This window comes from Tenrec ecaudatus, chromosome 7, assembly GCF_050624435.1.
Source record: "Tenrec ecaudatus isolate mTenEca1 chromosome 7, mTenEca1.hap1, whole genome shotgun sequence".
NCBI classification, from domain to species: domain Eukaryota; kingdom Metazoa; phylum Chordata; class Mammalia; order Afrosoricida; family Tenrecidae; genus Tenrec; species Tenrec ecaudatus.
This window is the reverse complement of record NC_134536.1, coordinates 17,001,357-17,024,874: the sequence shown is the minus strand read 5'-3', so window position 1 is coordinate 17,024,874 and position 23,518 is coordinate 17,001,357. Positions and strand designations below refer to the sequence as shown.

The 23,518-nt window shown below is 50.0% G+C and overlaps 1 protein-coding gene across 1 annotated transcript in view; it reads left to right on the top strand.

Moving 5' to 3' along the window:
* Positions 1-23,518, top strand: part of MTHFD1L (methylenetetrahydrofolate dehydrogenase (NADP+ dependent) 1 like) — a 167,094-nt gene that overhangs the window by 108,209 nt on the left and 35,367 nt on the right. The window contains exons 25-26 of the mRNA XM_075554379.1: positions 12,265-12,372; positions 14,984-15,136. Coding sequence (XP_075410494.1) covers positions 12,265-12,372; positions 14,984-15,136 — 261 coding nt within the window. The remainder of the gene's footprint in view (positions 1-12,264; positions 12,373-14,983; positions 15,137-23,518) is intronic.

Genomic DNA, 23,518 nt, shown 5'->3' with positions numbered 1-23,518 from the left:
ATGTTTCCAACTGACTCCTCCTGCTGTGCTCTCCGTTCACCCCGGGCTTCTGTGACCCTCTGCCGGCTCCCCAGACTTCACCAGGAAGAATGCATGCAGCACTGGGCTCTGGGTGGCTTCGCCCATGCACAGTCCCCACCCAGTGTCAGGTTACAGGAGAAAGCCATGGGGCGGTGGGGGGGGTGGGGTGGTGATGTGAGACCAGGTTGGAGCTCAGGGCAGGGTTTGGGTGTGCGCACGGGGGACTGTTGTCAGGGACTGAGTGGGCGAAAGGAGCTATTTGGGACCTCACCAGGCTGTGACGCCAGGCCCTGCCCAGGGCGAGGCTGCAGTATCTGATTCTTCTCCACCTTCCAGATAATGGAGTGAACTGCTGCCCACGCAGTGCTGTCCTCGGGGTGGGGGTGGGCCTGGTATCTATGAGCCCATTATGGTGGCTGTTGGGTCACGCGCGCCAGCAGGAGTCCCCTCATTTTCAGGGGCTCTGCTTCACCGACATGCTGTCCTTGCCAGCGGTTTGCCTCTCCAGATGCAAAGTGAGCATCCCGGCCATATTTCTTCGGAGACAGTTTTATTCGTTCATTATTCCTCACCGGCACCGCCATGCAAGGGCATCCGTTCTCCCGCCCCTTTCTCTTTCCATTCTCCAGCTTCTGGGGGGTGGGGGTGAAAAGCCAGCCCGTGTCTTAGATCTAGGCTTGTGTGAGGCGGGTTGTCGTTAAAGCCGGAAGCGAGCAGGGTTTCTGACCTGGCTGGCTGTGCGTGTCTTGACCAGATGCGTCCGTGGCTCAGGAGCAGGCGGCTGGTGATTGACTCAGAGAGATGGACTAGGATGCAGGGGTCCGATGGATCTAGAGACTATACTCTGAGACTGCACATGGGTAAACGTGAAGGAGAGCAGCCTCCTCTCGGGCCTCTAGATCGGGGCCGGGACGTCTGGCTCATGCGCTGTGTAAGGCCCGGGAAAGCATCAATACCACATGCTTCACCAAAGAGAAGCTGGCCCAGCTGTCACATTAAGATGAGTTCATTAAATGTGTGACCGGTACAGCCTGAGAAGGGTGTTATAAATATTCAGATGGCTCTTAGCAGGAAAAAAGGTCCTCCGCCCTTGCTTTAGATCATGGGTTTCCAAAGTTATTTGGCCTATTGCCCCCTTCTTGGGGAGGGAGGGTGGGGTGGGGAAATCACTTAGCACCTCCCCAATCCCTAGCAATTAAAAGCGTCCATTTTACAGACCAAGATCCCAACCCCAAAATTAAAAATCCCCAAACTCATTGCCGTCTCATAACTACTCTGTGGGACAGGAGTAGAAAGCCCCGTCTTTCTCCCACAGAGCAGCTGGTGAATTAGAACTGCTGACCTTGCGGTTAGCTGCCCACCGCGTAACCACCAGGCACCAGGGCTTCCACAGTCCGAGAGAGAGTAGATACCTGCTCGTGCGGCATCCCAGGGGGACTGACTGTTCCACTACTCTCTTGACTCCGCTTCTGCAGTCGATGGCGATCATTTCTCCGTATCGGCCAGCCCATGGGGAAATACTCTAGTTGAAATAAAAATTGACTTGTGTTGACACTTTGTTAGCTAACCGACCCACCCCTCTTAGAAACCTCACTCCTGGCATCCCTCACCAAATCCCACCGGGCTGTGGGCCTCCATCGGTGCGACTGATGCAGAAACAAGTGCAGAGGAGAGGGACTTGTACGGCCCCATCAGGAAGGGTCGCGCGATGGAGCAGGGACTAGAAGAGGCCCGCGGAATTGGCTTCAGGTCCTTGCTGTGGCCACTGACTCAGATAGAGAAGCTTGAGCACGTCAAGGCTTCCTTCTTGGCAAAGATAGCTGATATGAGCAGCACGTGTGCAGGTTGACGTGAGGACCACGCGGTCTACCTTGGGGCAAAGTGCCTGCACGTGGGGCATTAGCTCTGCCATTGTCCATACCTGCATTGCCTTCAGGAGTTCTGTTCTAACTATAGGCATGGATTAGGTGTTACGTTATATACTTTTTTTAAAGTTAGCCTTTTAGTTTATTTTTCTTGTGTGTACCCATCCCTACCCCTACCCCGGACAACTTTATTTTATAGCTGTTTTGCTCTTAATGAGAATATACACAGTAAGACACCAGTTGCTGCCTGTCGGGTAGCGTTCCTTGAGTTGTACAATCATTCGTACCCTCTTTTTCTGAGCTGTTCCTCCCCAAATGACTAAGCTGAATGATTTCATTTTGCAGTAGATTTAGGGAACCATTCGAGTTGAAGTTCTCAAGAAAAATCTCAGGATGCCTGGTGGGGCTTGGTCAAGTGCAATGTAGCTGAGAGGAATTAACGAAAATCAAACGGTCGAACATGATAGTGGGACAAGACAAAAGTAAAAGGAAGTAAGAGGAAAGAACTGGGATGCATAGGATTTATAGAGGTATTTCTAAATACAGGCAGGTACATATATGAATATATTCTATATAACGATAGGGAAATACATCTATGTGCATATATTTATATGTTAAGTATCAAGGTAGCAGATGGATATTGGACTTCTACTCAAGTCCTCCCTCAAATAACCCGGCTTTCCGTGATTCTCACCTTCCCTACGATTGCTGAAGACAAAATGGGTGCATAGCAAATGTGGTAAAGAAAGCTGATGATGCCCGGCTATCAAAAGATATAGCATCTGGGGTCCTAAAGGCTTGAAGATAAATAAGCGGCTATCTAGATGAGAAGTAACAAAGCCCACATGGAAGAAGCACACCACCCTATGTGATCATGAGCTGTCGATGGGATAAGGATCGGGCGTCAAAGACCCAGAACAAAAATCATGTCATTGTGAATGAGAGGGAGTGCGGAGTGGAGAGCCGAAGCCCATGTGTAGACAATTGGACATAGCCCTACAGAAGGTCAAAGGAAGAGATGAGCCAGTCCGGATGCAGTAGAGCACCAACAAAACATATAACGTTCCTCTAGTTCTTTAATGCTTCCTCACCCCCACTGTCATGTCTCCAATTCTACCTTATAAATCCGGCTAGAACAGAGTATGTACACTATTATATATAAGAGTATGTACACTGGTGCAGATAAGAGCTCGAAACGGAATCCAGGACAGATAACCCCCTCAGGACCAATAATGGGAGAAACAATACCAGGAGAGCTGGGGGAAGTGGGAGTAGAAAGGGGGAACTGATCATAATGATCGACATAGAACCCTCCCCCCGAGGGGAACAAACAACAGAAAAGTGGGCGAAGGGAGACACGGTCAGTGTAAGACGTGAACAAAATAATAATTTATAAATTATCAAGGGTTCATGAGGGAAGGGGGTGGGGGGAGAAAAAAAAAAGAGCTGACACCAAGGAATCAAGTAGAAAGAAAGGTTTTGAAAATGATGGCAAAAAACCCCCAAAGCCAAACAAACAAACAGAAAGAAAATGATGATGGCAACATATGTACAAATGTGCTGACACAGTGGATGGATGGATTGTGATAAGAGCTGTAAAAGCCCCTGAAACATTACTATAAACCTAATTGAAGAACTTCTCATAATGTAGTTTAATCTGATTATTTTTATTAAGCAAAGAAGAAATAAGACACCATTGTAGGAAAACGTGGATTAAAAATTTTTAAATGACTCGTTTAAAAAAAGAAAAAGCTCAGAGCAGTAGTTTCAGGGCTTCATCCAACCCCTGTGTCTCCAAAATGTCTAGAGGCCATGAGAATGTGAAATTCCATTCTGCGTCTTCCCCTTTGATCGGCATTCTCCTATAGAATCTCTGACCACTTGCTCAGTGATGGGCACCGTCCTGTCTTGTTAGTTCAAAGTCCATCGTTTTGGCAAAGAAGGGAGAGGTAACGAACAGTCAGCTTGCAAACCTGAAGGGGGCTGTTGAATGTGGAACCGAGGCTGCAAATCCTCCCTGTAGCCTTCCTCCAGCCCAGCGTGCAGTTTGAGGCAGAACCCTGCCTGGGAGACAGCAGCTCAGTGTTTATTTTTATTAAAAGGGTTTTCCTGTGCTTTGTGGGAAGCGTTCTCTTGATCACAGTGGGCGCTGGCTGAACGAGGTCAAAACCCACCCAGAGCACTGGCCTGCGGTCCTGCCAGCTCACTGAGGGTTGGACTCTCACCCTTGAACTTCCCACATGTTTAGACCTGCCTGCTCCCTGCCTGGCCGGCCTAAGGCTGGGTGGCTGGGTTCATTGTTGGTCCAGCAATTGTTTGTGATTTCTTAGAGACTCCAGCTAGAACATAGACCCATTTGTGGTCAGGTTTGGAGAGCCACCCTGCAATTTGAATTAGGGCTTATGGCACAGAATCCCCCAAATATAAATAAATACAAGGGAATGTGTGTTCTGCCATATAGTTGTGTGAGAAGGGGTGGGCATGGTGTTTTAATGAGCAGCATTCTTATAGGATTTTAAAAATTATAGGCGTGTGAATGTATATCTGTATGTCTTACCTAGTTTGTACGAAGTGGGCCAAAACAAAAACATTCCGGGGGAGGAGGCCCCTCCCTTTATTGGTCCCTGTCCCATGCCCTTGCCTCCCTTGTCTGATTGTCCTAATTCTGCCTTCCCCGTTCCCATCCTCACATCAGATTCTCCCTGGGCCTGCAATGACCGCTTTGCTGTTCAAGTCCTTCAGAGGGCGTTGCCTGTCAGGCCTGCAGGCCTGCAACAGCCCCCATGGACCCCTCCTCCCCTCTCCTCTTTTGATGACTTCATCCCAAATTTGCATGTCTCCTCCTACTGTACCTCACCCTTCTGCCAGCCCTCAGGTCTGCCTGGAAGCTGGCTGGATTCTCCTCCTCCGCGCGCACACACTGCAAGATCTGAGATGCCTGTCAGTGCCGCGTCTCTGTGAGAGCCTGCTCCCTTTCCCAGAGCCCCCTGCTCAGCCCTGCACGATGCTACCCTGCCTCTGTTTCCTGCATGGGAGACATTCAACATGGCCCGTGTTTTCATTTGTTTTCATCTGTGTGTGTCACGGAGATTCCTGTCACCTCATGTAGCCACTTTCTTTCAGCATGAGCAGTGGGCGAGGGCTGTGGCCGACGTTTCTCCAAGTACATTGTCTCATCTAAACGGACAGGCTATTTGCAAAGACATGAGAGGCACAATATGATGAGCTTGCAGATAGTCCAACGGGGGTGGGGTGGGGGGTCAATTACCTTCCAGTTCCCATATGTGATGAGGCTATTGTGGAGGAAGTTGCGGTTCACTGGGGAGAGCTTGCACTTTTCATCCAGGAGATCAGTGTACTGCAAGCCACCTGCCACATCCGTGGGGACCAGGGCATTGCTGTAAGACTGAATTGGTTTGAGGGAAGCTTCCAGAAGAAGAGGGACTCAGGAAGAAGGCCCAATGATGGCATTCTGGAAAGCAGTCATCTTTGTAAGCCCCTTGCGTGACAACCAGTGAGTGACGTGTGTGTGTGTGTGTGTGTGTGTGTGTGTAAGTGTGTAAACTGGACCGTAACCAAGGGAGACCACCGTGGGCTGCCAGTAGTTCCAACCACTCTTTCTTAGAAGTTAGGATGGCTAGACTTCATCTCCGGCCGGTGGATCTGACATCAGGTGACACCCGTCTCTGGAGAAGGGCCTCGTGCTTGGCCATGTCGAAGGTCAGTGACAGGAAGACCGTCGACCAGACAGACGGGTTGACGTGGCGGCTGCAGCAGTGAGCTCAAGCATCACCTCAAGTGTGCGGCTGACACAGGACTGGGCCGGGCAGTGGTTCCCTCTGTGGTCCATTGGGCCGCTGTGAGTTGGAGCCAACTTTGATGGCACCTAACCAGCGCTGAGGAGTTCTGCTTTCATGGTGTTATAAAGTGTCTAATCAATCCATACTAAGGGCTGCATTCTTTTGAGGCTGGATTTTTTTTATCCTCATCAGGAAATATTTCACATCCTCTTCACTTTCAGCAAGCAAAGTTTTGTCCGTCCGTCTGCAGACTTCAGCTTCTTTTTTTTTTTTTTTTTTTTTATTCTGGCATTTTAAGGCATCTTCCTGCAGCCCTGAGATGACCACATTGTCACCCATTTCCATTCTCACTCACTTCGTTCAGCTTCTCCTACCTGCTTAGCACGCAGAATGCACACGGTGGTGTAAGGATACATTCTGTCCGTTTTCTTGTTTCCAGGCACTTCCTGGTAACTTGTTCTGCTTCGCTTTATTTGGTTCCATTATCTCATTAAGAAGAAAGTCATTGAAAAATCTTAAGAAATTGCTTCTCTGGAATTTGAAGATCAATTTTATTGCACTATAAAACGAGCCTTAAATAATTTTCCTGCGTTGAGTGGTCATTTTCAGAACCTTTTAAATAAAGCACGATGCCTGATGTCACATCGCTTCCACAAGCTTAAATCAGCACATCTAGAAAAAGGATATCACCAAGCACAGGGGCCACCGCGTCCTTGAACGTTAATTCGCGTTGCTCAGCTGTTCTTTGCTGTGTGTCTACTCCATGCGAGATTCTGTACCAACAATGCTAACAGTTGGTCGTAATGATTTCCCGGAGCTGTGCTCAGCTCTACAAGTCCCCCTGACCACAGGGGACGGTTTAACGTAACTGGAATTAAATAGCATCGGGATTCGTTGTTCACATTCCAAGTGTTGAATCCCCACGTGGAGCTCGTGATTCCTGGAATCAAGTGTGTGAATGTAGAACCTGCCGGTCATCACAGGAAACCCCATGAGCCTGCTTTGTTGGGGGTATTTCAACTTCCTAAATACACAGTCATGAGGAAATTGGTTTGAATGTTTCAGGTGATGCGCGTGGTAAACAAAATGAAGACTTAACATTGTTTCTGTTAAAAAGTAATCAGGGATACTAGTCATGCTTTGTGAAGCCCCTTCTTAGTACGTAAGGTCATTGTACTTCCACAAAACAGACACCGTTCACTCAGGATTTATCCCCTATTTGTCATGCTTCTCCTTGACGTGGATGCTTTCCTTTGTGTCGGACAGCCTTTCGCATCTTGGTTTGCCACGAGCCTCCAGAACCTTCTAGCCTGTACCCAGGTTTCCTCTCATATCTTCACAGCCCCTTGCCAATTTGCACGCCTCCCCCAAAGCCTGTGGGCCTGAGTGTCACAGCTGTGGGTGCCCAGAGCTGTGATCACATGCCCGTGTTTCCGATGGTTGGTTATGTACCCCGTTGTGCCCACTCCCTCCAAAGTTGTTGTTGGGAAAAGGCCCTGAAACTCTTTGCATTCGGTAGCTTGATCACATCGGCCATAGTTTGCGATTTGATTGCTCAGTAAAACACTTAGAGAATGCGCTGGAGCCAGTTCCAACTCGTAGCAATCCTGGGGACAGCAGAGGCCCCACTCGGTCCTGCTGCATCCTCCGGTCTTTCCTTTGAGCCCATTGAGGCAGACAAGGCGTCCGTGTATGTCCTGGAGAGTCTTACTCTTTTTCACTGAGCCTCTGCGTTTCCACCGGTCCCTCCTTGTAACCGCGTCCCAAGTCCATGCAACAGTCTCACCGTCCTTGCTTCTGAGGGGCCTCCTGTCTATACTTTTTGTTTGTCTTTCTGGCAGTCAGGGGTGCATACGGGAACCCTCTGGTGTAGTCGCAGTGGTTATGCACTGGGCTGTGAACAGCACGGTCAGCAGTTCGAACCTCCCGGCCGCTCCCTCGTGAAGTCTATTATGATTTTCTTTATTCACCCTCCAGCTTTCACAAGGAAAATACCACGACTTGGGTCAGGCTCACCAGAGTCCTGAAAACGCCTTCTTTGGTTTTTAGCATTTTAAAGGAGTCTTGTGCAGCGGATATGTGGTAACACCAACATTTCCTTCATTTTTCGTGATCTTGCTTCTTGGTCTGGTTTGGAGGATTTTTGCTTCCCCTGTGTCTGAGGTGTTAAACCGAAGGCTCTTTTCTTTAAAGTGCTGCGAGTCCTGTTCCCTGTCAGCAAGCAGGGTCACCTCACCCGCATCTTGCAGGTCCTCGATGACTCTTGCTCCGGTCCTGATGCCTTAGTCTTCCTGTCGTCCTGTTCTCGTGGGATTTGCTCGAATAAGTAAGGGTACAGCCCTTCCATACGCCTTTCCTGATTTAAACCACACGGCATCTCCTGGGTCTATGTGAACTCCTGCCTGCTGGTCGATGGGCCCGCTCTTCTGGAACACAATAAGTTCTCTGGGATTCCCAGTCTCTACAATGTCATTCATTAATTTATTATGGAGGAGCCACGTGGAGACCCACGCCAGATGCTTCCACTGACACTGGATCCACAAGACTTTCCATTCACTGGCCTGTGATCTTCCTGCCTTCGGCATCATTACATGTGCTGTCTGAGTCTGAAGAGGAATTTTTGGACTAGTATGGGACTTACAGGTTAATGTTGAACTATGGTCTTGATCTGGACTGGGCTGTGATGTTTTCCCCTTTTTTTGGGTAATCATTTTATTAGGTGCTCATACAAACCTTGTCAGAATCCGTACATCGATCCATTGTTTCCAGCACATTTGTACATTTGTTGCCATCATCATTCTCAAAACATGGAATATTTACATGCGATGCCAGCCTTCAGTTTCTCTACTTGTTAGTTGCTACCAAGTTGGTTCCAACTCAGGGCAACCCAGTGTAACCGCCATGTACAGCATTTGCTTGACGGTCACCTTTATGGAAGCCGGTCACTAGGCCTTCGGCCATGACACCAACAGGTGATGTGAACCACCAACCTGTAAATTAGGCAAACACAGACGTGTGCTTGGTGCTTCCACCTGGGTCTGCAGTGTTGTACAGCAGGGAAGAAGTATCGTCTTCTCCACATCCTCGCCCACACCTGATAGACACTATCATTTCCCTTGATAGAGTCGCTCAGGCTTTTACATTGCTCTCGTTTAATGGGAGTGAACTGATCTGGCATCATTATAGGTAGTTGTTAGTTTCTCTTTTTGTTTATTTTCAATGACATATATTTTTCTTTTTTTTTATTTTAATTTTAACAATTTATTAGGGGCTCATACAATTCTTATCACAGTTCATACATATACATACATCAATTGTATAAAGCACATCTGTACAGTCCCTGCCCTAATCATTTTTTTCTCCTCTTTTCTTTTTTTACATTTTATTAGGGACCCATACAACTCTTATCACCATCCATACATATACATACATCAATTGTATAAAGCACATCCATACATTCCCTGCCCCAATCATTCTCAAAGCATTTGCTCTCCACTTAAGCCCCTTGCATCAGGTCCTCTTTTTTTCCCCCTCCCTCCCCTTTCCCCCCTCCCTCGTGTGTCCTTGGTAATTTATACCTCGTTATTTTGTCATATCTTGCCCTATCAGGAGTCTCCCTTCCCCCCTTCTCTGCTGTCCCTCTCCCAGGGAAGAGGTCACATGTGGATCCTTGCAATCAGTTCCCCCTTTCCAACACACTCACCCTCCACTCTCCCAGCATCGTCCCTCACACCCTTGGTCCTGAAGGTATCATCCACCCTGGATTCCCTGTACCTCCAGCCCTCATATGCACCAGTGTACAGCCTCTGTCCTATCCAGGCCTGCAAGGTAGAATTCGGATCATGGTAGTTGGGGGGAGGAAGCATCCAGGATCTGGGGGAAAGCTGTGTTCTTCATTGATACTACCTCGCACCCTAATTAACCCATCTCCTCTCCTAAACGCCTCTATGAGGGGCTCTCCATTGGCCGACACTTGGGCCTTGGGTCTCCACTCTGCACTTCTCCCTTCATTTAATATGGTATATATATGCATATACATATACACATATACACACACTTATATCGTTGTTGTTTTTTTTGCATGATGCCTTATACCTGGTCCCTTGGCACCTCGTGATCGCACTGGCCGGTGTGCTTCTTCCATGTGGGCTTTTTTGCTTCTGAGCTAGATGGCCGCTTGTTCACCTTCAAGCCTTTAAGACCCCAGACACTATCTCTTTTGATAGCCGGGCACCATCAGCTTTCTTCACCACATTTGCTTATGCACCCATTTGTCTTCAGCGATCCTATCATGGAGGTGTGCAGTCAATGGTAAGATTTTTTGTTCTTTGATGCCTGGTAACTGATCCCCCTGGGACCACTCGATCACTTCCATGTGGACTTTGTTGCTTCTGAGCTAGATGGCCGCTTGTTTATCTTCAAGCCTTTAAGACCCCAGTCACTATCTCTTTTGATAGCCGGGCACCATCAGCTTTCTTCACCACATTTACTTGTTCACCCACTTTGGCTCCAGCCGTTGTGTCGGGAGAGTGAGCATCATAGAGTTCCAATTTAATAAAAGAAGGTATTCATGCATTGAGGGAGTGTTTGAGTAGAAGCCCAAGGTCCAGACATATATTTTTCTTAGGAACCCTGGTGGTGTAACTAGCTATGAGTTGGGTTATTACCCTGAAGGCCAGCAGTTCAAATCTACCCGCTGCTCTGAGCGAGAAGGATGTGGCTTCCTACTCTACCCTTCAGGGTTGCTAAGAGCTGGAATGGACTCCATGGCAGTGATTTGGGTGTGTGTGGGAGGGGTTGGGAGTTGTCTTTTTCTAGATTTGATGGAGCTTTTTTTTTTAAATTCTAGTTCTAATCTTTTGACTTTTAAGTGGTGATAATTATCTTCTCCCATTCAGTCCCTGAAGCTTTGAGGTTTTTTTCTAATATCCTTTTATAGTTTCTCCAGGCAGCAGTCAGTTGATGTGTGTCAGAGACATGCTATCCCATGCACGCCAGACGTCTCTGTTGGCCCTCTCCTCCATTCCACTGAGTCGTTTGCCTGTTCCTCTGCTGATGATGTCACGTGAACTTCATCAGTATCATTTCGTGATGTGACTGCTACCTGGTGGAGCAAGTCCCCGATCTTTGTTTTTATTTCCTTATCTTCTTTTCCAAATTATCTTAACTATTTGTGACATCACTCGTCCTTATCAAGTTGGTAGAATTGTTTGCCAAGACAACCAAAAGTACTGTTGGGGTATTATTGGAATTGCTTTAAAGTAATAGGGGGGAGTTAAGAGACTTGATATCTGCAGGTGTTCAGTCTCCTCATCCATGAACATAGTATTTCTCTGCACTAACTCCTGTCCTCTTGTGTTTTCTTTAAAAGGTCATAAATTCTTGTGTTCTTCTTTAAAAGGTCACAATTCCCTCCACTGAGACTAGTAACCTGTGAATTAGGTCGGCGGGTAGTGGGGCTGTGGTTTACATTTCAGACCATGAACTCAATAATCAACACTTCAAACTACTCATCAACCTCTTTCTGATATGTTGAGATGTCTAATATTTAAGGTTTAGACCACGGAATACCGCTACAGCAATAAAAGATAAGAGTTTTATTTTATTTCTCAAAGCAATATAGGGTTCTCTACCAGTTGAGGCTGGAGATAACTAGCTTTTATACTCTCTATTGCATAGCTAACTCTTTCTGTCTCTAACAAAAGTAACGCAAGACACCGGTGTGTCTTTTGCTAGCAATGTCCTTGAGGCCTGTCACAAGAGACTTCTGCCCCTCGCTTAGCACCTGGCCCATCAGCATTTATTTCAGCAGTTGTTCACTCAGCAGTGAATCCACTAAACGCATCATTTCTCTGTCTACCTATCATAAAGCTATGAAAGGTTGTGCCAAATCATTTACTTAAGATGCACTTCTTCTCTCAGTGGCCTATTCCTTTCCTAATAAGTGATTCTTGTTTCTCAAGGTCACCTTGAGAGTCTACTAGCCAGCTCGATCCAGATGTCCACCACACGTGATGGAAATCACTTTTGCCTTCCTTTATTTGTCTATAGGTTGCCCTCTCACCTTGAGCCACTCTCCGTGATTTCTCATCACTGAATTTCCCAATAAAGTCTTCAATCCCATCAGCATTTATATGAATAAGTCTCAGCTCTCATTGATGAAAGATATTCTTCAACACGGATATTTTCTCTGTATTATAATGAGTAGTCAGATCCACTTAGGAGCCCGCATTGTATGTGTGAATGGGAGGCTCACATTCTGCGTTAAAAGACTACTAAAAATAGTGTGGACTATACACATTCTTTATACATGCCGCAATGGATCATTCTGATTCACTGTCTAACCTGGCCAACCATCCCAAAAGAGTCCGACTCGCTTGCTGACCTCTGAGCTGAAATGTTCAGTCCTTTCTTGATAGAAGGAAAAAAGAGGTTTTCCTTGGAATTCCATGGTTGCCGAAGAGGTAAATTTCTGGAAGGGAATTTCCAACAATTGCAGGGGTGGGGGGGAATCTCACTGTGGCTCATGTATAGCTGGAGTAGAGTGAACAATCTCCTTGTCATTTGTGTTTCTCCAGCTCCCGATTGTGGAAAAAATCCGAACCATTGCCCAGGCTGTCTACGGAGCCAAAGATATAGAGCTCTCACCCGAGGCGCAATCCAAAATAGACCGTTACACTCAACAGGTAAGAATTGTACCTTTCGGGGAAAATCCAATTCAGCTTGTTCAGATATTCACCTTGACTTGAGCACCTCTAGGCTTCTTTCAGCGGGATTTGGCTCAATCTACTTGCTGGTCAGCACGGACTGAAGTCATTCCTTGCTGGAGTGCCAATTGTATTTTGAGCATTGTAATGAGGTAAAGGCCTCGGACGGAGACTCCACTGTCTAATACAGCGGTTTCCTTGCTTTTTAAGGGCCACTAACAGAGGCCCTTAAATGTTCGAGCAAGTTTATCTGTAGACATGTGGTTAGCCATAAACATCCAACGTGTCTGTTGGTGTGCAGCGAGGGACGCAGATTCTGCAAGCCTCTTCACTGGCAGGCCCACTGCCATGAAGCAGCTGCTGATTCATAACCACCTTACAGGACACGGTGCGTTTTTGAGACTACTCTGTACCAGAGTAGAAAGCCCTGTCTTTCTACTGCAGAGCAGCTGATGGTTTCGAACTGCTGACCTTGCAGTTAGCCGCCCAACGTGTAACCACTACACCTCCAGGGCCCCTACTACAAGTCTTTTGTTAGCATGGCCCCTGGTTAGGCAAATAGGAGAGCAACAGTTGAGGAGGCTATATCAGACGGTTTTTCCGTACGAGTGGAGTCTTGGCTTGTTGTTTACTGGGATTGCTCACCAAGGCTGAAGGCTACACCACTTTTTACCTAAAGAGAGTTAGCGTGAGTCACCACTCAGTCAGTAAAGGTCCCTTGGTGACTCCATTATGGCGCAGCCCGCAAAGCCACTCTTCCGAAGGACCACTTGGCTCAATGGTACGGCAGGAGTCAGGGCACCTCCAAGAGGTAACTAATGAATATCATGGATTTTTAAGTTTAAATTCCTTAACTCTTGTATTCTATTTTAACCATAATTGGACAGTTTGCTAAATGTTACCAATGGCGATAAGGATATTTTCCTAGGCCTGGTTACAAAAAAACAACAAGCTCGCTGCCATCAAGCAGCTGTGGACTCATAGTGACCCTATAGGACAGGGTAGAACTGCCCTTATGGATTTCTGAGTCTACAACTGTCCCTCACAGTGGCTGGTGGGTTTTGATCTGCTGACCTTGCAGGTAGCAGCCCAACGCACAGGCATTTTGTCTTTCCTACGTGTGCTTCCAGCCTGTCCTTCAAGACAACGATTCCCAAATACTGCTCTGCACGCCAGTAGGCAGTGAGAGGGGCAAACTAAGACCAAAGTCTTAAAAGTTTTCCTGAAGCTAACATTCTAGCTCTCCTTTATCCTATTAAGGCCTTCCTCCTTTTCTTTTTTGTTTTTTCTGTCTTAAAGGATGTTTAGGTAATGGTCTAGGGCATACCGATTGGTTTATTCTTAACCCTATTGGAGCCGATCTTAAATGAACAACCCTACGTCAGCTCATAGGAATTCTCTCCGTTCCAGAGTTCTGGGTCCCATTTCTGTAAAGCATTTGTGATTGCCCCCTGTGAGAGCTTGTACTCTGCTTCACTGGAGGGGGGTCCAAGGAGGGGAGGGGGCCCCCCTTCCCCACTGATAACACTCTAAAGCTCTCCCAAATAGTTTAAGGTTGAATCACAAGAAATCCCATGTGCACTGCCTCGGAAGGTTCTGTTCCTTTCCCCTCTGTCTGTGCAGGGAGGGAGCAATCCTGAAAAGCTCTGTGTCGAGGGTGCGGTTGGAGCTCACTAGCACAGAGTGTGTCAGGGGCCACTGTGTGCCCTTTCATCGGGCACAGGCTTTGGGGACACTGCTCTTTTGTGTGATGCCACACGTGACTTCCTGCCCTTTCACCTTCGACACTCCGGGTCAATCGTGGCCTTTAGTCCTTAAGAAGAAGAGGCTTCCACAGTGACCTCATCAAAGACCCTATAATGTAATCGCAGATCAAATGGCCACGATTCAGCAAGAAGCACAAAGGGCCCCTTTGCTTCTTGGCCGACTGAAACCTTGCCAGCCACGGGGCTCTGCACAGCGCCTTCTCCACGTTACCTTGCTGGGCCTTGGATAGTAATAGTCACCCAAAGTGGTTTCTGCAGCTGTCTCCTTTCCCCCACCCCCACCCCGACACACACATCACACAGCCTTCTGTAAGAAGAAGCTCCAGAGCAAACAGTAGGGCACCCTCAGCCTGCCGGATAAGAATCTGCCGAGACAGCATTCGCCCTATCCTCCCTCTCAATGAGCAGGCGGCGCAGGCACCTACTGTGTGCCTGGGTCTGGCCAAACTCGCTGCCCTCGGGTGCATTCTGATGCAGACCCGCCCTATAAGGCAGAGGAGAACGGCCCCGGGGGGGGGGGGGGGGGATAGGAAAAAAAAACACAAAACAACTAACTGCCTTCAAGTGGATCCTGACTCACAGCGAGCCCTGGGGACAGGGTAGAACCACCCTGTGAGTTTCCAAGAAGGTAACTCTTCACTGGAGTCGAAAGCCCCATGAAAGATGTTATCCCGAGGAGCCGATTTTGCACGATTGGCAGCCCGCCGAGTGATCTCCGCGCCACCAGGGCTTCTTGAGGGGAGAGATGCTACGAGATACCTGGTCATCAAGTGCGGGAGGCTCAGCCACTCATGCTCTGCACATGTCTGCGTCCTTCCCCGCAGGGTTTTGGGAATCTGCCCATCTGCATGGCAAAGACCCACCTGTCTCTGTCTCACGAACCTGACAAGAAAGGTGTGCCCAGGGGCTTCATCTTGCCCATCAGCGACGTCCGGGCCAGCATCGGCGCGGGGTTCATCTACCCTCTGGTCGGAACGGTGAGTGGGCAGCAGTATTCTCCAGCGGGTTCTCTATTCTCGGTTCCCACGATGGAGGCCTCATATCTTCGTTCCCCACATTCGGGGGGGGGGCTTGTATAATAGTGTCTGCTATCTTTCTAAATACCCCCTCCCTCCCACAACAGCTAGAGCATTGTGGTGTGGGTGGATTTAGGTGTACACTGCTTGTTCGGATCGTGTGTCCGGGGTCTGTAGAGTCCTGCGATGGATTCCCCTCCGAGGACTCTCGGGGCGCTGCAGTCTGTCGTTCAGATGCTGGAGTGGCTCTGTCCCGTGCCGGCCCACCTTCCTCACCTGGAGGTCGCAAGGGTGCCTAGCACAGGGAGGGGACTGGAGGTGGCTGCCATGGGCAGATGGGCCAGCTCTGCCCCTCTTGGTCAGCAGAGTGGGGGGCTGGGAAGTCCGCTGAGTTCATGAGCAAATCACAGGCGCCCTGGTTTAGGCATTGCTGTGACCGGCCTAGATTGCCGTAGAACAATAACACGGTTTCACATGATCTGGGGAGGGAGGGAAGGAGGTGTGAACGTGTCTCAGCCATGTCCTGCTTCACACACCTCCCCTGGGCAACCAGAAATGACCTCAGTTTGACTTCTTATAATTGTTGGCCTTGACTAGGTTTGGAACACACACACACACTCCCACGCCCCAAATTATTCACTATAAAAAATTATAAATAGTAGTGACGATCGATTGCAAGTTGACGCAAGGCCCAGCAGAGAAAACATAACAGTATTGTGTGGCTGCATTAGTTTGTACATAAGCACAGAAAGTAGAGTGGGGCGTATATTTTGTCTTCTAAAGAGCTCGTGCCTGCGGTGGATTCTCAGTCCATCTAATGTGGAACAGACTGGTTTTAAGAAGCGTTGTTAGACGGTCCCAATTGCCTGTGAGGCACCGGGATAACTGAGCAGCAGCCCAGGGACCCTGAGGCCTTTGGAGAGAGCCCCGTGCTGGCATCCAGCCATGCGCGCCGACAGCTGGTCCTGTTGGGGAGGAGAGCCTCCTCACTAAGGCCCGCCTCCACCTGGGGTAGCAGAGCGTGCTCCCTTTGAGAGGCACCGAAGGATGTGATGTCCTTTCTCAGTGTGGTCCAGCGTGGTTGGCTGCAGGCAGGAGGGCTGACGAACAAGGCTGGGCCACCTGATTAAGGATCTCGGATGTCGGATCTTGGGTTTTATCCTGCAAACAGTGGGCAGTCGCTATAGGGTGTTTGGTTTTTTGTTTGTTGGTTTTGCTTTTATAAGAAGATTGAGGTCGGGTTCATCTTTTAGAAATAGAACTCTCATAGTAACGTGGAGAATGCCCAAAGTCAGAGAGGCAGGCATGTGGAGACCAGTTAGGTGGCCCTTGGAGGTGAGGTCAGCCAAAAAAGATGGACCTGGGCCACAGAAAGAGATCTGGGTTTGCGCTGTGCCAGGGTGGGGGCGGAGGTGGGGTGGGGGAGTGGGCCCAAGGCAAAGGAGGGCTGACTGGATGGTGGGGAGTCTTGATGCCATCCCGCTTGTGAGGGACATAGAGGGAGGCCGCTGGGCTGACCCAGAAATGAGTGACGGAAACAGAGGGAATGTAAAGGGTTAACAGGGTCTGTAAAAGAGCTTTTGAATCCATGAGCAATTCAGCCCCAAAGTCATCTGAAAGCAACAGGAGGGAAGAAGACCTTGTGAATTCTGGGAGTCTAAGTACCCTGAGAACTGAGGAGCGGAAGTCCCAGAAGCTAAGCAGCACCTGAGTGCCAGAAGCCATCCAAAAGTCTGGTGGATAGTGAGGGGCCAGAAGGCAGAGGGCCCACATGCAGGGGAACTGTACCCCAAAGGCAAGCTGGGGGTGGGATTTTCTGGTCAGGGTGGGGTGTTAGGGGGTGCTCAGTAGTATAGGGAGGACTCAAATATAATAGGTCCTTACTGACATTTTGGAAAAGGCAAAAGAAAAAACTATAGGTAAAGAGTTCAGGTGAGTGAATGTCAGGAGTTAGGGCTTAGGGAGGGACTTGAGACTTCATGGAGTGAGATATTCTATATTTTGATTGTGATGATGGTTATATGACTCGATATGTATGTACAACCTTATCGAATGGAATACCTATAAGGGGGAATATCTTTGTGTGTAAGTTAATTATTCCTCATTTAACAAACACGTGTACTGAGAAGAGCTTGCCTCAGAATGTTCCCGCTCTTGCTTACCCTGGAGGACCTTTTGCTTAGGAGGAAAGCCCAGACCACCAGGAGGGGACAAAGGGCCCTCCGGACCTGTTCAGAACATGAAAGAGTGGGAGAATTCTGGGGAGAATTTAGCCTTGTTCTTCTGTCCTCTCTGGTCCTCTGCAGATTTCCACTCTGAGAAGCATCATATAATTTTAAAGCTTTGTAGTCGTGGAACAGATATTGAAGACCAATGCCCATCTGGAAAATCTAGGGCACTTTGTCACCTTGCGTCTGAGGTGCTGCAGCGCCCCTGTGAAGACATTGTCGGTCCCTCCTGGACTTGAGATTAGATGCCAAGCGAAGGCAGGCTGGTTGAGTTTCCTGATGGGAAGGGAGCCCAGTGGTCAGGGGCGGCTCTAGGGCCTGGCAGCTGTGGTAAGAGCCCCTAGAAAGGGAAGCGTGTTACCACCCGTGGAGAGAGCTCTTCCAGCCCTTTAAATTGAAGAACCTGGGGCACCATGTTCCTGAGCCAGGACTCCGCCTGCGGGCCACCCAGCCAAGCTCCTCCTGTGGCCACAGGGGGCAGCCGTGAGCGGGGCCCTGTAGGGAAGCCTTCCAGAAACAATGGAGAGTGGGGCAGAAGGAAGGAAGTCATTGCTGCCAGACTGGGAGGCGGTGGCCCTCCAGGTCGGCCCTCTGTGATGGAACAGGAAGCTGCGTGCGGATCCAGGCAGATGGCACGGCAGAAGCCAGGATCACGAGTAAGGGCTGCTATTTCTTTTCACTTGCCCTCATTCTAAGCGCATTCCTCACCCGCCCCTCGTGGTGGCCCTAGTGCTGTCATTTCCTGCCGGCATGACTGAGGAGAGAGAAATGAGGAGACTGACTCAGGCAGAAGGGAAATTCTCAAGTAATGAATCCATTGGGCTCCTCACTCCACACGGGCTGTCTGGGTGCCTTTGAAATACATGCTTCATCCACTAGTCAGGAAAGGAAACCCAGAGACCTTAAGATCAAAGATTCTTCACTCTTCCGCAGTGCTCACTCCTGCGGTCGGCGAATGGTTATTAAAGACCTAGAGACACCATCGGCCGTGTGGCGAGCGGCATGGTCCTCCCTGACGATTGTCCCTCATCAATAAAACCCACCTGCTGTTAACTGCAAGGTCTCCAGTTCAGAACCACCAGCCACTCTGGGACCGGGCTTTCTTCTCCCAAAGAGTCCCACTCTCTTCAGAAGCTCACAGGGAGGGGCAGTTCTACCCTGTCCTCCAGGGTCGCTCGCTCTGCGCCAGCATGGACCGATGACCTTGAGTTTGGTTTGGGTTGGAGAGAACAACGCTGTGGGCTTGGGTGCAGGTATGCCCTGCTGCCTCAGTGATCACCCTAGTTAGGTCTGAGGGGGCGGGGGAAGGGCGTCCCACACAAAGAAACCTTGACCTTCACTGCTGTTGCCCATGGAAGAGCAGATGGTAAAACACTGGAGACGCTGTTTAGCCGTCTGTGTGTGTAGACAGTTGGGCACCTCACTCCCCAGGCACACAGAGGGTCACCGTGAGTCGGGCCAGCTTAAGGACACTGGCATGGGTCTGCTGTTCTTCTACCCTACACCTTTGCAATGGTGGGAGACTTCTTTCTGTGCCATGGAATCGACTAGGAACAGGGTACCCAACCTCTGTTTGTTTTCGAGACTAACTCTTTACAAGAGACCCAGGTTCGATTCCCAGGCATGCACCTGTCTGTCAGGGTAGGCACACAGGTTCCTACGATGCAGAACAGGTTTCAGCAGAGCTTCCTGTCTATGGTGAATGAGGAAGAAAGGCCTGGGGATCTACTTGCGAAGTTCAGCTCATAAAAACGGCATGCATTACCAAGGCGGGGGACTCCGCGTGAGCCGGAAGACAGCTGAGCAATCTTGTGCCCAAACAAACATGACTTTCGGTGTGTGGATTTTTTATGTTTAAGTTTCTCTGATTTTAGAGAAGGGTTCAATCCTTTGACACACATTATAAAGTAAAATGTATCCTTGGGAAGCAAATGAAGTTGTATACAGTTGGCAGAGAGACGGCACCCCTTGCCCTCCTCAACTTTCCCGGCACGGGCTAACATGTGACAAGTTAGGCACTAAAGGAAAATGCCTAGACTCTTGTAAAATCCACCCCCTGGTGTATGGTTTGTCCATTTCTGTGTAATGTTTGCTAGCTCGGGACCAGGGGCTTAAAGACATGAAAGCTTAATGGTGGGGATTGTGCTGCAGAACCGGGGTGAGGGGGTGGTGGGGGGATGGGACCATTGCATAGCCAGAGGCTCTGTGAGTCCCAAGGACTCAGCGGCGCCAGGCTGTGGTAAAGACACTATCTCTTCCTTTCTCCCTTTACTCAATCCCTGGGGATTCTTGGTCAGGTTTTCGGTGGGGGTTTCGGGGGCCGGGCTTTTTGAACCAGGTAGACACTTTCAGAACAACTGGCATGGAGAAGCATTCTGCCAAAGAGGAATTCCCATCAAATAAACACTCCTGAGTTTTTTTTCCCCAGGGGATTTGGCTTCTTTCCATTGATATCACATCAAGGTCATGAGAGGGGCTCTTGATGAACCTAGAATGCAGACGCTCCTTTCTAGAAAACTTGGGGCATGGAGCTATGACGTGTCCCTTGAAGGCGAGAATCTGGGGTCCATCCTTGGGGTCACGCAGTCGGGATTCACTCCATGGGAGTAAGGTGCTTAGGACATTTTCACGGTGGGTCGTGGCACGGGAGCACATTTGTGGGCAGGATGGTGCTGGAAATCTGGGACTTGAGGGAGAGATTGTTAGTCCTTAATCTCCCAAACCTATGAGGGCATGGGCGCCTGTAGCCCGGTCCCTGCTCAGACCCCTCGTGTGCTCAGCCTCTCGCCCTGGCTTCCTCCATCCCTTCCCCTGTGTCGGTGCCAGTGCTGGGGCAGGGTATCTGTGATCAGTGGGGCACTGTGGTTGGCAGTAGTTGACAGTGAGTCAGCTCCCGCTCAGGGTCACCTGATGAGTGAAGAATGAGACCACGGCCTCCCGAGATCCCTGCCACACCCCCTGTGGCAGCCTCTGCCCGCTCGCGTCGTTGAAGTTGCCCCAGCGCCTGCCGGCCACTACGGACCGGATCAACTCTCCTGTTGAAGGGTGGTTCTCCGCCTGCTGTGATTTTTCCAGGGAAAAAGCACCCCCGCGCTTAGCAGTGTACGGCGTTCTGTGATCCCAGGCCAGTGCAATGCAGTGCTTACCACGCTCGCCTACGACCCGAAACTTCGGAAGTCCGGGGCCACCCAGGCGTGCCGCAAAGGAAGCCCCAGGGGTCCCCAGGGCTCAGAACTGGCCGCAGCAGCTGGCTTTGCTGTGGCTTTCATCTCCCCTCTCTGTGACCCTGGCCCAGCCTCCAGATGAGCCCAGGTGCACTGCGGACCTCACTGCTTGGCCCGCTCTGGAAAGCAGGAAACGGCCGGGAACGTTTGGGAAGTCAGTGACGTCATTTGCAGCTAATGCAGGGTGGAGGGGAGTGAGGGGACCATGGGGATTCAGGCTGCCGAGGCCCCACCCAGCACAGTCCTGGCCCCCGGTCCGTTCTCAGGCTTCGGGTCAGCACTTTTTGTTTTCTGTTCTTCTCCGTCTGCCGTGAAAGCATGCCCTCAATGTTTCGTTTCCTGCAGCTCGGGTTCAGGTCAGCGATGTGACATCCAAGCTCAGCGGGGATGGTTTTTCTCCTTGCTGTACCAGCCCTGGCTGGGGGTTCCGGAGCCGTCAGCTGCCCCGCTGGGTGGGGTGTTAGAGGTGAATGGACTCAGAACTCGGTGGAAAAGCTGATGGAGTGAAAGAGTTGACCAGAAACCTTCAAGGGCGGTCCAAGGAGGTAAAGGAAGGTCTCCTGATGAGTTGGGGTTAGGAAGCGAGACAAGAAGGGTGGCTAGGGACGAAAGGAGGGAAGGAGAAAGGTGCACCTCCAGTCGCACAGTGGAAGCATTCTATGAGCACAAACCGGGCCCATGCATCAAAGAAGATGGAATGGACACACGGTTGCTGTAACACCACAAAGAAGTGGTTGGTACTCAGCCATTTCAGGAGGAAGCACACGGTCACAACCAATGGTCCCGGGAGAAAGAAGTCCAAGCGGCATGGAAGGCACTGGTTGGGGAATGGATGGAGTGCCGATGGGAACGTGCCAACAGACATGCAGCGCTGCACACTTGTCTGTGCCAGGAATTTGGAGGACCGCTAGCTGCCTGGTGATCGACCGAGTGGAAGAGGTTCCCGCGCATCCCTATTCCAAAGGTGACCCGGTGGACTTCAGGAATTGTCCCACCAGCCCGATGACTACCATAGGCAAGTAGCATCGTGCCGAAGGCCATTGTAAAAGCCGCAGTAGTCCATTGACACAGAACAGCTAGGATTCAAGCCAGGTTCAGAAGAGGCTGTGGAAGGAGGGGTACCCTTGTTGATATCAGGGGGATCTTGGCTCAAAGCAGAAAAGCTCAGAAAACAATGTTTCCCTGTGTCTCGTTGGCTGGGCAAAGTATCCGGTTGTGTGGCTCGTTACAAACTATGGATCGCCCTGTGAAGAATGGCGGGACCAGAAGAATGTGTTCATGAGCAACCTGAACCTTGACGAAGAGGCTGTCGTTCAAACAACACAGGGATACCGAGTGGTTTAAGACGAGGGAAAGTGAGGGTCGGGGGCGTATCCTTACACCACAGGGCTCCAGCCCATGGGCTGAGCACGTGGCGGGGGGCTGGGTAGTGTGCAGGCACGTGTGGCATCAGGCTTAGGCAAAGACCCGTGACCGGTCTGATGTGCGGATGGAAGGACCTTGCTTGCAGAGAGTGAAGAGGACTTGGAACACTGACTAACAGAAGGTCCAAAACTGCAGCCTTCCGAGTGGATTAGGCCTCAGCATAGACACGCATCCTCAGAACTGGACCACAGTGCAACAGCACCACAAACAGAGACAAGATCGAAGCGGTCAGGGGGTTCCGTTTGTTTGGGTCCACAGCCAATGCCCATGGAAACAGCAGTCCAGAAATCACGGGATTTCACGTGATCGAATTAGTGGATTTTATGATCTATGGATGTCGTCCCAATAAAAGTTTATTTTATTTTAGAATACATATGTGAAAAAGAAGTCAGGGGACTGATTTCCATACCGCATTAGAAATCTGCTGCAAAAAACCTCTTTCTAACATTTTAAAAGACAAAGGTGTCACCCTGAGGACTGAAACGTACCCGACCGACCTAGGGTATGTTCTGGCACCTCAGGTACATGCCGTTGTTGCATCGGAATGCTGGTGTTAGGTCAAGAGGTTTGGACAGACTATGGACCAGCAGGAAAACACGAACAAAGCTGTCTTAGTAGAAGGACGACCAGAACGTTCTTGGACGTGAGGATGGCAAGGCTTGGTCTCACACACTTCGGACCATCGTTCCTCTGCCAGAGCCCATTGTTGCAGCCGCTGTGTCGATCCATCTCATCAAGGGCCTTGCTCTTTTTCACTGACCCTCCACCCAGCCTGCTGCCCTTCTCCAGGGACTGGTGTCTCCTGACAGCATTCCCACAGAGTGTCAGAGGAAGTCTTCCATCCTGGCCTCTAAGGAGCACTCTGGTCCTGCTTCTTCCAAAGCAGACGAGTTTGTCCTTTCAGCAGCCTGCGGTGCTTCCAATACTCTTGTCCAGCACCGCAATTCAGATGCATCGATTCTTCTTCGGTCTTACACAGTGCTAACTGCGAGGGTGGAGGGTGGAGTCCACTCAGAGGCCCCTCAGCAGAACGGCCTGGTGGCGGACCTCTGCAGAGTCAGCGCCCAGTCCTGCTCGGACACACACAGGCTCACCGTGAGTCAGAACGGGCTTGGTGGCAAAGGGTCACTGGTCTTGCTTATAGAATTTCCTGCTTTCTCCTAAACATGCTCTCCCCAGCCCAGCCGTCCACCTGCTTCCTCTGGTCAGTGGTGTCACCACTGCAAGTTCCATGATTATTCAGGTCACCGTGACCGTGCCTTCCTCCACGGCATCCAGAGGAAAGGCTCCTGTGGGTCGGGCCAGGAAGGACGGGATTCCTTTCGGCATGAGCCAGGGTTTCCAGGAAAGGAAAGTGTAGCACCATTCCCAATGTCCGGGAACTATTTCTCACACTGAGAAACGTGAAGAAGCCCTGTGACTCAGGGGTATGGTGCTTTGATTTGTCATGCCTCAGTCTTCCCCTT